Source organism: Chlorocebus sabaeus, chromosome 2 (genome assembly GCF_047675955.1).
Source record: "Chlorocebus sabaeus isolate Y175 chromosome 2, mChlSab1.0.hap1, whole genome shotgun sequence".
Lineage (NCBI taxonomy): Eukaryota > Metazoa > Chordata > Mammalia > Primates > Cercopithecidae > Chlorocebus > Chlorocebus sabaeus.
Genome location: NC_132905.1, coordinates 37,581,716 through 37,595,902, shown reverse-complemented (window position 1 = coordinate 37,595,902; position 14,187 = coordinate 37,581,716). Strand labels below are relative to the sequence as shown.

At 49.5% G+C, this 14,187-nt stretch overlaps 1 protein-coding gene across 4 annotated transcripts in view; it reads right to left on the bottom strand.

Moving 5' to 3' along the window:
* The window catches only part of HM13 (histocompatibility minor 13), a 51,472-nt gene that overhangs the window by 20,217 nt on the left and 17,068 nt on the right, over positions 1-14,187 (bottom strand). For 3 of the 4 annotated variants that reach the window (XR_503099.3, XM_008020000.3, XM_008019987.3), the window contains exons 3-4: positions 9,281-9,363; positions 2,465-2,553 (exon numbers count right to left, since the gene is read on the bottom strand). Coding sequence is in view for 2 of the 4 variants with exons in the window: in XM_008020000.3 (XP_008018191.1) it covers positions 2,465-2,553; positions 9,281-9,363 (172 nt within the window). In the remaining 2 variants the exon portion in view is untranslated. Of the gene's footprint in view, positions 1-2,464; positions 2,554-9,182; positions 9,364-14,187 lie in introns of all 4 variants that reach the window. The other variant, XR_005234979.2, reaches the window with a different exon arrangement.

Here is a 14,187-nt window from a genome sequence, read left to right as displayed (position 1 = left end):
GACGCCGACTCACGGCCATTTTCAAGCTTCTCTTATAGCTAAATGGACCCAGGATATGGATGCCTCTCCTTCCCTCTGGCTGGACAGTGGAGTGATGACACCACCCTGACCCGAGGGCCAGCGCTGTATATGGCGGAGCATGAGATAGATAGGGTCTGGGACCTTGAAGACTCTGTGGTACAAGCTTAGCCTTTTTACTATTTATTTATTTATTTATTTATTTATTTATTTATTTTGAGACGGAGTCTCGCTCTGCCACCCAGGCTGGAGTGCAGTGGCCGGATCTCAGCTCACTGCAAGCTCCGCCTCCCGGGTTCACGCCATTCTTCTGCCTCAGCCTCCCGAGTAGCTGGGACTACAGGCGCCCGCCACCTCGCCCGGCTAGTTTTTTCGTATTTTTTAGTAGAGACGGGGTTTCACCGTGTCAGCCAGGATGGTCTCGATCTCCTGACCTCGTGATCCGCCCGTCTCGGCCTCCCAAAGTGCTGGGATTACAGGCTTGAGCCACCACGCCCGGCCTATTTATTTTTTTAGACAGGGTCTTGCTCTGTCGCCCAGGCTGGAGTGCAGTGGTGTGACCGTGGCTTACGGCAGCCTCCAACTCCACGGCTCAAGCGACCCTCCTGCATCAGCTTCTCAGTGTTGGGATTACAGGCATGGGTCACCGCGCCTGGCCAAGCTTAGTCTTTTTTTTTTTTTTTTTTGAGACAGGGTCTCACTCTGTCGCCCGGGCTTGAGTGCAGTGGCGCAATTTAGGCTCACTGCAACCTCCGCCTTCCCAGGTTCAAGCAATTCTCCTGCCTCAGCCTCCCGAGTAGCTGGGATTTCAGGTACACGCCACCATGCCTGGCTAATTTTTTTTGTATTTTTAGTAGAGACGGGGTTTCGCCATGATGGCCAGGCTGGTCTGGAACTCCCGATCTCAAGTCATCTCCCTACCTCAGCCTCCCAAAGTGCTGGGAGGCATGAACCATCTCACCTGGCCCAAGCTTAACCTTAAAAAAAAAAAAAAAAAAAAAATCAACACTTGTTTCTTTGATAGAGGTTCCTTAGAGATGCACAAAGCAATCACATAAAATTGCTGCCGATTAGGGACAAGACAGCATGTGCTAGGCACCAGTAAGAGAGAATGCTATGGCCGGGCACGGTGGCTCACGCCTGTAATCCCAGCACTTTGGGAGGCCAAGGTGGGCAGATCAAGAGGTCAGGAGATGGAGACCATCCTGGAGTGAAACCCCATCTCTACTAAAAGTACAAAAAAATTAGCCCGGTGTGGTGGTGTGCGCCTGTAGTCCCAGCTACTCGGGAGGCTGAGGCAGGAGAAGGGTGTGAACCCAGGAGGTGGAGCTTGCAGTGAGCCAAGATTGTGCCACTGCACTCCAGCCTGGGCAACAGAGTGAGACCCTGTCTAAAAAAAAAAAAAAAAAAAAAAAAAAAAAAAAAAGGCTAGATTTCACATGCTCAGTATTTTACAGGAGAGAAATACCTGCTGGGCGTGGTGGCTCACTCACGCCTATAATTCTAGCGCTTTGGGAGGCTGAGGTGGGCAGATCACTTGAGGTCGGGAGTTTGTGACCAGCCTGGCCAGCATGGCAAAACTCCATCTCTACTAAAAATACAAAAAAAATTAGCTGGGCGTGGTGGCACAGGCCTGTAATCCCAACTACTCAGTTGGCTGAGGTTTCAGTGAGCTGAGATGGCGCCACTGCACTCCACCCTGGGTGACAGAACAAGGCTCTGTCTCAAAAAACAACAACAAAAAAGAAATACCTGCTATTTGGTCAAGCCATTGATAATCTTGTTACAGTATTTCAATCCATACCCTAACCTGCAAATTCCAGGATCTCCACACTTCCCCATAGTTTGCATTTTTTTTTTTAAATTAATTTTTTTATAGAGATGAGGTCTCACTATGTTGCTTAGGCTGGTTTCAAATTCCTGGCCTCAAGTGATCATCCTGTCTTGGACTCCCAAAGTGCTGGGATTACAGGCATGAGACACTGTTTCTGGTCAGTTTTTATTTTTGAAAAAGAGCTGTGGAACCCCCTTTTCAAACCTTAGGTGAGGCACTGATCACACTAAAAATATATACGAATAAAATAATCACGAAGGCCAACTTTGACTGAGTGCTTACTATGAGCCAGGCAGCATGCTGAATGCTTTCCACTTACTGACTCGCCATCTTAACAACATGACTGTGAAGGAGGTCCTAGATTAACACTTTCATTTTACAGATGGGAAAACAAAACAAAACAAAACACCCAATGCTCAGAGAGGTAAGGCATTCACCCAGGGTCCCATGTCTAGGTAGTAGCAGAGTTGGGATGTGAATCCAGGCCATGAGATTCCAGAGCCCACTTCTTCCATCATTCGCTCTATTGGAGAACCCCAATATTGGAGAGACAAAAGGAATGGCAGAGGAAGATACCCAAGGCACACTACAGGGAAAGTGGTTAGCACTGACCTTCCTTGTTTTCCCCAGAACCCTGTGTGAAGAGCAGCTGGTACTGTCGATTTGGAAAGGTGGCCGGAAAAAACTTATTCATGAAGGGGCTGGAAGGAAAGACAAAGCAAGTCGGCAAACAGAGCCCCCATGGGCAGTCAGCCTTAACACTCCCCTGCCCCATTTACAGCTGGCACCCTTACAGCTGTCCTGATAGGTAGGTGTTATTGTTCCCACTCTACAGATGTGAAAACAAAGGCCCTCAAAAGGTAAGTGATTTGCCCAGAGTCACACAGGGGTCCTATATCTCGGCTGAGACTCAAACCTAGGTCTTTGCACTCATAGTAATTTCTGTACTGCCTTTTTGTTAACATCAAAGAAATGCAAAGCAGAAGCAGACAGACTTTCAGGCAAAATACCATTTTTGGGAGAGAAGTCTGGCCCACATGCCACCTATACGAGTCCCTTGTCAAGAAGCATATTTGTGGACTCCCTTCCAGGCCTATCAAGTTGATGACCTGACAGTCACCCCCATCCCACTCCATGACTTGACATTCTGCTCTCCAACAGCAGGCCTGAGATTTTTACAGACTCAGCTGGAATCAATCAGCCAGATGAATCATAGCCCCTGGGCAGGATCACCATCACATTCACTCCTTCCACAAGGCCTCAGTTGTTTAAGACCAGCTTGGTCTTGTCTCCAGAAGCATTCTCTCTGATTACCCAGCATGCCCCACCTCCCAGCCAGGCAGGAAGCAGAGACCTTCTCTGGACCTTTTTCAGAGCAAGATAAGCAAACCACGGCCTCTCGACCCAGCCTCGTGGCCGTACTGTGGAGTGGCTACAAGCCTGGGTGGCCCAGCCCTGAGGCCTGCTCTGCCATGTGGCTGTGGGAGACCATTTCAATGGCTCTGTCTCCCTGGACCTCAATTTTCTCACCTGTATACAGGGCTAACAATACCACCTGTCTCAGAGCATTGCTATGAAGATATGAAAGGCAGGACGAATGCTTCGCCTGGCATGGAGTCTTTAGCAGGGATGAGGCAGGCCAGGAAGTACCCACGTCACAGTGAAAAAGGGAGGGAAAAGGGAACTCCCTTCTTTTTTTTTTTTTGAGATGGAGTCTTGCTCTGTCTCTCAGGCTGGAATGCAGTGGTGCAAGCTCTGCCTCTCGGGTTCATGCCATTTTCCTGCCTCAGCCTCCCGAGTAGCTGAGACTACAGGCACCTGCCACCATGCCCGACTAATTGTTTTTGTATTTTTAGTAGAAATGGGGTTTCGCCATGTTAGCCAGGATGATATCCATCTCCTGACCTTGTGATTCACCCTTCTCGGTGCCCCAAAGTGCTCGGATTACAGGCATAAGCCACCGTGCCCGGAAGGCTCGATGGGAACTCTCTTCTAAAGACCCTGGTGGCATGGAGCAAGATGTAGATTCAAGAACCCTCTCTGGCCAGGTGCAGTGGCTCACGCCTGTAATCCCAACATTTGGGAGGCTGAGGTGGGCGGATCACTTGAGGTCAGGAGTTCGAGACCAGCCTGGCTAACATGGCAAAACCTCATCTCTACTAAAAAAATACAAAAATTAGCCCAGTGTAGTGGCAGGAGCCTGTAATCCTAGCTACTCAGGAGCCTGAGGCAGGAGAATCGCTTGAACCTGGCGGGGGCAGAGGTTGCAGTGAGCCGAGATAGTGCCATTGCACTCCAGTCTGGGCGACACAGCGAGACTCCGTCTCCAAAAACAAAAACAAAAAACCATCTCTGGCCCTCCATTTCTCCACTTTTCAAAGAGCCAATCCCTCCCAGCCTGTAGAGCTGTGGTGTGAATGATGGTAGGGCTTTGTGAACAGAAGCACAGCAGGTGTAAGGGCAGAATTGGAAATGGGCTCCCACAACAGGGTTTTGAGGCGGTGGGAGGCAGAAGCTGGGTGGGTGACTGGAAGCTACTTTCAGATTAGTTTGCTGAATCAGTTTTGGGGGAGTCTGAAGTCAGGGTGTGAGTGCAGGTATGGACAGAGGCAGAAAAGCAGGCTGAAGAGCTAAGCCCTTTGCCCATCTTAGCCGGCCTCTTCCTTAGGAGCTTGGTGCTCAGCTTCTGAACCAGCAGAGTGTGATAGTTAAAGACACGGACTCTGGAGCCAGACTTCCTGGGCTCAAATCGTAACTCTGCCACTTATTAGTGGTCTGATCTTGGGAAAGTTCTTTAACTGCTCTGTGCAACTGTTACTCATCTGGAATGCTATAACACCTTTCTTGTAGGGCTACTGAGAGGATTAAATGAGCACTTGGTACCCTATAAACTTAACTGCAGCTTCAACTTCAAGTAGCAAGTCTCCAGATTGGTGTCTGTTATTCTGAGAAAAGAGAGGCTGCTCAGCACTACACAGGGGAAGAGTCAAGCGACTAGGCTAGCACTGAGTCTGTGGACTTGAGAACAGAGGCCCTGTCTCATCATCCTCACCCTACCCTGGGGTGAAGATGCCTGGTGCCTGCTAGACATCTGCTAAATGCTTACTGAATGACTCTGAAAGCAGACTTTTGTAGCAGGCAGAGATTCTTCCTGGCCCTTGATGGCTCATGTCAAACGTAAAGGTCATTCCTTCCCACTGACAAGCCACATCCTGGTGCCCTTCTCCCCTGGGGGTGGAAGGCAGGGTCAGTGAAACTGGTGACGTGGCTTCCTCCTCTGGGGTGGCAGATCTGGACCTTCTGGGCTTTTCTTCCCTCTAAGGTCAGCTGGGTGGGGCACGAGCTCAGACACAGATGATGAAGTAAGCTGAGGTTCCCTTTGCAAGAAGGATGTCTTGGGTTTGAATCTTGGTGACTACACAAGGTAAGGCAGGCTGTGGCCCCTGCCTTCCTCCAATACCCCAGCTGGGGTTTGTTCCCAAAGAGGCTTAATGTGGGCTTGGAAGTGGTAGTGGAGGTGGAGGGGACCCTAAGAACCTCAGCCTGTGCTGACACAGCTCAGGTGCAGCTCTCTACAGCCTTTCAGCAGGCCTCTCCTCTGCCAGTCCCCAGGAGACCACAGGCTCAATGACAGGAGGTGGCCAGCCCACCCTCTTTAAGCTCCCCCAACTTCACTTTTGCCAAAACTGTAAAGAATAGGGGTTTTGGAGTCAGACAGACCTGAGCTCAAAACCTCACTCTGCCCTTACCAGCTGTGAATCCTGGTGGTCACATAACCCCTCTGAGCCCAATTTCCCTGTCTTAAACCTTTGGATCTGTTGTTCGGATCCTGAGGAAGGTCTAAGTTTATGGATACAGGCAGTTGATCAAAATTCTAACAACACTGTAGCCTTTCCTTGAGAAATTATTTAAGAAAACTTAATTTAATTGAAACATCAATTTAATTAGTGGACCAACTTTCTAAAAAGCATGATCAAATAATCCCTTACTTACTAAAATTATTTTCACTAGATTCAGTTCTTTTCCATGTTAACTTTACAATAATGATTTCCTTCATCTGACAGTTTTTGGTCCCCATCAGATTTTTTAGCCCCATATGGTGAGCATCCCTTCTGCCTACGGCCATCCATGATTCTTATTTTTATATTTTTGAGACGGGGTCTCACTGTTACCCACGCTGGAGTGCAGTGGCACAATCACAGCTCACTGCAACCTCTCTGCCTCCCAGGCTCATGCGATCATCCCACCTCAGCCTCCCGAGTAGTTGGGACCACAGGCACACACCACCATACCTGGCTAATTTTTGTATTTTTTGTGGAGACAGCGTCTCAACATGTTGCCCAGGCTGGTCTCGAACTCCTGAGCTCAGGTAATCCACCGGCCTCGGGCTCCCAAAGTGCTGGCATGACAGGTGTGAACCACCATGCCCAGCCGATCCATTTTTAAAAGGTATGGTTTTCCCAAGTCAAATTTTGTTGCTCTAAATTTCATTAAGAAAATGATTCTTCTGTTAGTTTCTAGTCACTCATACATTTTACCATGTGCACTTTTAGCTGCTGTTGGTTTTTAATTCTCTGTTGATAATATCTATCTATAAAAATTATGAAGTGGCTAAAAGATAATCAATTCTTCCTCTCTCTCTCTCTCTCACTCACTCTCTCTCTCTCTCCCCCCCCTCCCCCTCCCTCCCTCTCTCTTTTTTTTTTTCTTTGAGATGGAGTCTCCCTCTGTCACCCAGGCTGGAGTGCAGTGGTACGATATTGACTCACTGCGACCTCTACCTCCTGGGTTCAAGGGATTCTCCTGCCTCAGCCTCCCGAGTAGCTGGGATTACAGGGGCATGCCATCACACTCGGCTACTTTTTTGTATTTTTAGTAGAGATGAGGTTTCACCATGTTGCCCGGGCTGGTCTTGAACTCCTGACCTCAGGTGATCCACCTGCCTTGGCCTCCCAAAGTGCCGGGATTACAGGTGTGAGCCACCATGCCCAGCCTCAATTATTTCTTGACATAGATTAATCATCTATGAGAAATTGGGACAATGTCCCTTAGTTATTGTTCTAAAAAGGAAAAAAAGTCTTTGGTGTCGAGATGATAAAGGTTCATAATACCCTAGAGAGCTGGGTAGAGATAAGATCTTCATTGTAGGGTTGTTGCGATAATGTTAAATAATCAGTTCCTCAGCAAACAGCCTAACAGTGGCTTTCAAAACACACTGGGCTCTCTCTGAGGTGGAGGCTGAGCTGTGGGGAGACCTGGGGGTCTCAAGCCTCTCACAGATGCTAGGGTAGGATGGGCTAGAGTTGGGGAGGATCCTAATCAGCATGGGAAAGGACACCCAATGTCTGGAAGTGACTGCCCCCACCCCACCCCAGGTCTACCACGAAAGGACAGGTATGTCCCATGAGCAAGGGCGACTGGGCCTGCCATTATCTTGGTTGGGTCCAAGTCACTCAGGTTGCCTGGGCCTCCATTTTTCAGGATGCAGGGCTGGACTAGAATTCTCCCAAGCTAGCTAGAATAAAATTTTGTGGGTGAAGAATCAGTGCAGGTGAGGACAACAATGACCTCAGTTGGAAGACGAGAGGTGAAGTCCCAGCTATGTAACCCTGGGCCAGCCACTAGGCCCACTGTGTGCTTGGCACTGTGCTCTAGGAATGTTACAGTCTGGGGCTCACTAGACCCTCCCCACACCTCTGAAGAGGTACCTGCAGTCTCTCCATTTTATAGGTAGAAGAACTGATGCTCAGAGCTTGAGTAACTTACACAAATTAGAGCTGGCAGCACCAGGTGTTGGTCCCAAGGCTGCCTGCCTCTTGACCCCATCCTCCTGACTACCACACTGTCCTGCCAGTGTGCCTAGAAGAATGAAGTCACATTCATATTGGCCTTTTTTTTTTTTTGAGATGGAGTCTCACACTGTCACCAGGCTGGAGTGCAGTGGCACGATCTCGGCTCACTGCAATCTCTGCCTCCCGGGTTCAAGTGATTCTCCTGCCTCAGCCTCCTGAGTAGCTGGGACCACAGGCATGTGCCACCAAATCCAGCTAATTTTTTTGTATTTTTAGTAGAGACAGGGTTTCACCATGTTGGCCAGGATGGTCTCGATCTCCTGACCTCGTGATTTGTCCGCCTTGGCCTCCCAAAGAGCTGGGATTATAGGGGTGAGCCACCACCTGGCCTCATATTGGCTTTCAGTGCTTTTGGGAGCAGATTCTGCCTATGCCCTCAATGTGCACAAACTTTCCAGCACCTGACCTCTCCCTCCTTTGTATGTCTTCCAGGTTTCCTACCCTTCAAAGAAAGCTAAGTTCAAGTTGAGTTCCTTCCTTCTGGGAACCCTGGCCACCTCTTGGTCTATCAGTGTTTCTCAGCCTGAGGCTGCACCTCTTCAACGGGGTAGACAGAAACATACTGGGACATCTTTGTAGTCACAAGCTGGGGAAGACGGGTATGCAACTCCCATTTGGTGAGCAGGGCAAGGATGCCAACTGTTTGTAATGTGTGGGATAGTCCTGCAGAGTGGAGAACTGGCCTGTCCAAAACACAAGTAGCAACCCCCTAATGAACCACTCTCCCCACTGAAAGGACATGAGCGTGTGGCAGTTTGAGTTAAGGTAGCAGTGGGAAGAGGATGGGCTCTGGACCACACCTGGGTTTGAATCCTGGCTCTGTTGCTTATTAGCGGTGTGATCCTAGCAAATTTCTTAACCTCTCTGGGCTTCAGTTTCCATGACTATCATACAGGTGTGAAAGCAAAAGCAACCCATATAAGGTTGTCTGGCAGGTTAACACAGATAATGACAGTGACAGCTAATAGTTACTGAACACTTTATATCACCAGATACTGTGCTAAAGCTTTCCACATGACCCCATGGGAAGGGTACTATTATTTTTCTCCACATTCACTAGGAAATTGAGGCCAGAGAGATTAAGTAACTTGCCCAAGATCACAGAGCTATTAAGTGGCAGGGTCTGGACTCAAAGGTAGTCAAATTCCAGAGCCCACGCTCCTAACTTTTTACTATGCTGCCTCTGGCTCCTTATGAAACAAGATCATGTGTGAGAAGCCCAGCATGACGCTTAGCACACAGCTAGGCCACAACACCCGGCAGGTGGTACTGGTGTTACTCACCTGAGTACTGTCACAACTAACATGACATTACTGCTCACAAATCACTTTCCCAACAGCTGTGGTGGTGGAAACACCCACCAGATCCTCATCATTTCTATAAGGAAACTGTGGCCCAGAGAGGTCATTGTTCTTGTCCTAGTCATCTACAGTGTGCAGGGGAAAGAGTCCCTTCAGTTTTATAGCCAGGATTCAAACCTGGCTCTGAGTGATGCCAAAAGTCATGTTCTCATCCAAGACCCTGTACTGGTTCCCGAGAAAGCTGCTTCAAATGTTGCAGAGAGATGCCTTCTGACCTGATGGTGTGGGATAGGGCCAGGATTCCCAGCACGAAGAAATACATGGACAGCAAGAGGTTGATGTACTCCTGGGAGAATATCTGAGGCAGAAATACAAAGAGAAACAGGAAGTTAGGGTTGCCAGTGGCTGTGAGGAAACCAGAGTCCCTGCTTCTCTTCTGGAGGTTGGTTTTACCCTTCTTGAGTTGGGGGGCCGTCAGGAAGAGTCTCAGACAATACTAGTGGCATTCTAGTTTCTGCAGCTGTGGGGGAAAGGGAGAAACCTCAAGCCCCTAGATGTATCTTGCAAAGGGGTCTGCAGGTTTACATTTAGTGGCTCTATTATCTGGAGAGAAGCAACTATGTTTGTGCTCAGAGTGCTGCACAGGGGTTCTGAAGGGATAAGGGAGTCTTCAGTATAGAGCCCCAAGAGAGCTGCTGGAACCTCAGAACTCACTCTTCCACACTTCCTTCTCCCTGTTTAATCATCCAGGGAGCCCCTACAGAGTGGCCACCCAGGCTCCAAGCATGCTAGTTACAAGACATCTTTCCCACTCCATTTTCCACATTCTGCTTTCTGATGACTCCTCCTGCAGTGATGGCTGAAGCTATGACAGCATGCCTGACAGCTGCTTCTTGGTCTTTTTGTTGTTAGGTGAAATTTGAGAAATATTCTGTCACAATGTTCCAGTCAATGGTCACGTGTTAATTCTGGACTTTGGAAAGGCTATGCCATGGTGCACCATGTTTGCTGCATCACTGCTGAATTTATTACTATGATGGTCTCTAAGCTGGAGGGAATAATGTGCTGTTGTGTGGGGTGTAGGGAACCTGGCCACTCTCAAGCAGGGCTGTTTTGGAATCTGCTGAACACCTGTCAGATCATATCATTCCCTTGCTAGAAGCCTCTCTGCAGCTAACTTCTGCTCTCATAAGCTGAAAGCTCACATCCACCTGTTGGCCTCCTGCCCTCGTGGTGGCCACCACAGGTCTCCTGAGCCTTGGCTCACACATGCTCTTGCTCTACACACTGCAGCCACACTGGCCTTTTTGCAGTGTGATGTGTGTTACATGCCCACCCACAGGCAGCCGTGGACAAGCTCTCCTGCTGCCTGAGATGTTCTCCTCTCGTCTCTCTTCACCGAGGCCACCCCTACTCAACCTTCTTTAGCTCCCAGATCAGAGAAGCTTTGCTCACATAGTTTCCATGACACAATCAACCCCTCAGTAATTCAGCCCATATTGATTGATTGCCTACTATGTGCAGGGCATTGTGCTAGACATCAGTGATTCAGCAAGGAATCAGGCAAAGTTGCTGCTCTCCTAGAGTTCATGGGCCAGTGAGGGAGAAAGAATCTCGAAAGAAACAGTTACATATAATGTTAGGTGGTAATGGGCACTAAGAAAAACAAACCAGGGCAGGGAGATAGAAAATGAAAGGGCAGAGCTGCTATTTTAGACAGGTGGTCAGGGAACGCTCTGGAGGAGAGGACATAGGACGAGAGTCATAAATGAAGGGAGCAGGTGCAAAGGTCCTGAGGTGGGTGCATGTTCATGTGTGCAGGGACTACAGAGGGCCTCTGAGCCTCGAGCTAAGGGAGCATGGGCACAGTGTCAGGAAAGGAGGCTGGGTGGGAAGAGGGAGCCAGACCCTGCAGTGCCATGGGAAAGTCTTTAGATTCACCTGCATGAGACAGGCTGGTACTGGAGTGCTGAGGGCAGGGTTTGACATGATCAGACAGCATGAGAGGACCCCTCCGCTGCTGTATAGAAGATCCTGCAGGGCAAGAGTGGAAGCGGGAGCAGGAGGGGGACGGTGCCCTGGCTTAGGGGGATGGAGGGGAAGTGATGAGCAGTGTAAGGATTCCAGATCTGTTCTGCTCCCCCTACTCCTGCCCTCCCCGAGATGGAGTTTCACTCTTGTTGCCCAGGCTGGAGTGAAATGGTGCAATCTTGGCTCACTGCAACCTCCACCTCCTGGGTCCAAGTGATTCTCCTGCCTTAGTGGCTGGGATTACAGGCATGCACAGCCACGCCCGCCTAATTTTGTATTTTCAGTAGAGATGGGGTTTCACCATGTTGGTCAGGCTGGTCTTGAACTCCTGACCTCAGGTGATCCACCTGCCTTGGCCTCCCAAAGGTGCTGGGATTACAGGTGTGACCCACTGCACCCAACCTCCAGATCTGTTCTGGAATTGGAGCTGCAAGAGGTGTGAAGGGGCTGGATATGAGGGCTTGGCAGGGCAGGGAGGATGACTCCTGGGGTTTTGGCCGAGCTAGGTCAATGCAGGTGCTGTTGTGGATAAGGGGCTTGGGCAGAAGCTTCACCCTGAAGCTGGTTCTTCCATGCTTTCCTAGTGCTATGGACCTTGCCTTGACAGCACTTTGTACAGGTGTAACTTCACATCTATCTATGTGATTGGTGTCTGTCTCTACCGCTTAACGAGATGCTTCTTGAGGGCAGGGATGGTCAGCTGTTTTTTTCACTTCAGTATCCCCAGTACCCAGCCAGGGCCTGATGTAGCAGGCTCTCAATAAATGCAGAATGACTGAATGGAAGGGCAAATCGGTGGTCCATCATGTTAGTGCTACAAGAAAAAGACCTATGAGTAGACTTTGTAGGCATATGAATTGTGCTTTATTTATGAAGATGTGGCATACCTCTCACATTGCATTCTTTCAATCTAAGCCCTTGGGGCAAACTGCTCTCAGGCCACACCTCTGAGCTTCTGGGTGGTTTCACTGTGACCCATGCGGATTGGGCACCAGGTCTCACTTTCCTTTGTGCTTTGGCTGCTAAAAAGCCAGAGCCACAACTAAGCCCATTTCTAGCAAGAGGACAGGCTTTAGAGCATGGGGTATGGGTGTGGTCCTCACCCAAGGGTTGTTTTATCTTATTTTAATTTTCTCCTTTAACTCTATTTCTTTTGTTTTTCTTATGCTGTTGGGTTTAATTTTTTGAGTTGCCTCAAAGGAATCAATTTTAAATAAGGTGGGATAAAGTAAATGCTATGATTTTGTGAAATGTTACCGTATTGTAAAAAATTTTTTTTTTTTTTTTTTTTTTTTTGAGACGGAGTCTGGCTCTGTCGCCCAGGCTGGAGTGCAGTGGCCGGATCTCAGCTCACTGCAAGCTCCGCCTCCCGGGTTTACGCCATTCTCCTGCCTCAGCCTCCGGAGTAGCTGGGACTACAGGCGCCCGCCACCTCGCCCGGCTAGTTTTTTGTATTTTTAGTAGAGACGGGGTTTCACCGTGTTCGCCAGGATGGTCTCGATCTCCTGACCTCGTGATCCGCCCGTCTCGGCCTCCCAAAGCGCTGGGATTACAGGCTTGAGCCACCGCGCCCGGCCCCGTATTGTAAAAATTTAAAACTTATTTTAAAAACCTATTTTACAGGCCGGGCGCGGTGGCTCAAGCCTGTAATCCCAGCGCTTTGGGAGGCCGAGACGGGCGGATCACGAGGTCAGGAGATCGAGACCATCCTGGCGAACACGGTGAAACCCCGTCTCTACTAAAAATACAAAAAACTAGCCGGGCGAGGTGGCGGGCGCCTGTAGTCCCAGCTACTCCGGAGGCTGAGGCAGGAGAATGGCGTAAACCCGGGAGGCGGAGCTTGCAGTGAGCTGAGATCCGGCCACTGCACTCCAGCCTGGGCGACAGAGCCAGACTCCGTCTCAAAAAAAAAAAAAAAAAAAAACAAACAAACAACAACAACAAAAAAACCTATTTTACAGATGATGCCTCAACATCCCCACAAATAGACTATGAACATTCTGCCCAGGTTCTCCTTCTGGCTCTCCTCTTTTTTTTTTTTTTGAGACGGAGTCTTGCTCTGTCGCCCAGGCTGGAGTGCAGTGGTGCGATCTTGGCTTCCTGCAAGCTCTGCCTCCTGGGTTCATGCCATTCTCCTGTCTCAGCCTCCCGAGTAGCTGGGACTACAGGCGTCTGCCACCATGCCCAGCTAATTTTTGTATTTTGTTTAGTAGAGATAGGGTTTCACCGTGTTAACCAGGATGGTCTTGATCTCCTGACCTCGTGATCCGCCTGCCTCGGCCTCCCAAAGTGCTGGGATTACAGGCGTGAGCCACTGCACCCGGCCCATTTCTTTTTTTTTTCTTTCGAAATAGGGTCTCACTTTGTTGCCCAGTCTGGAGTGCAGTGGCCCCATCTTGGCTCATTGCAGCCTTGACCTCCAGGGTTCAAGTGATCCTCCTGCCTCAGCCCCTAAGTAGTTGGGGACACAGGTGTGTGCCACCACACTGGTTAATTTTTGTATTTTTTGTAGAGACAGGGTTTCACCATGTTGGCCAGGCTGATCTTGAACTCCTGGGCTCAAATGATCTGCCGCCTTGGCCTCCCAAAGTGCTGGGATTACAGGCGTGAGCCATGGCACCTAGCCTCTGGTCCTCCTCTTCTATGACCTAATACCATACAAACATACTGATAAATCCCCTCATGCTCTCTGCTTGTACCACCCTGAGCCCCAACAAAGGCACTTGCCCAGGGGTCCTCCCCTCTCCTTCCTTCTCTCTGTCCTCTCCCCTTTCTCCTCACCTGCTTGGTTGAGTGGCTTCCTCGGAGCTCCTCCCATATGGCCCCCTGTGTGGCATGCATGCCTCCTTCTCTAGAACATGTGAGTATAGTAAATCCTGTAATTTCATAAGCCTCTCTGAGCATAGTTTCTGTGGCTGTGTGCGAGTGATCCTTAACGACTTCATAAAGGGGGCTGAGTGCAGTGGCTTATGCCTGTAATCCCAGCACTTTAGGAGGCCAAGGCGGGAGGATCGCATGAGGCCAGGAGTTCAAGATCAGCATGGGCAACGTGGCAAGACCCCAACTCTACAAAAAATAAAAAAAAAAATTAGGCGGGCATGGTGGTGCATGCCTGTAGTTCCAGCCACTCAGGGGCCTGAGATGGGAGGAT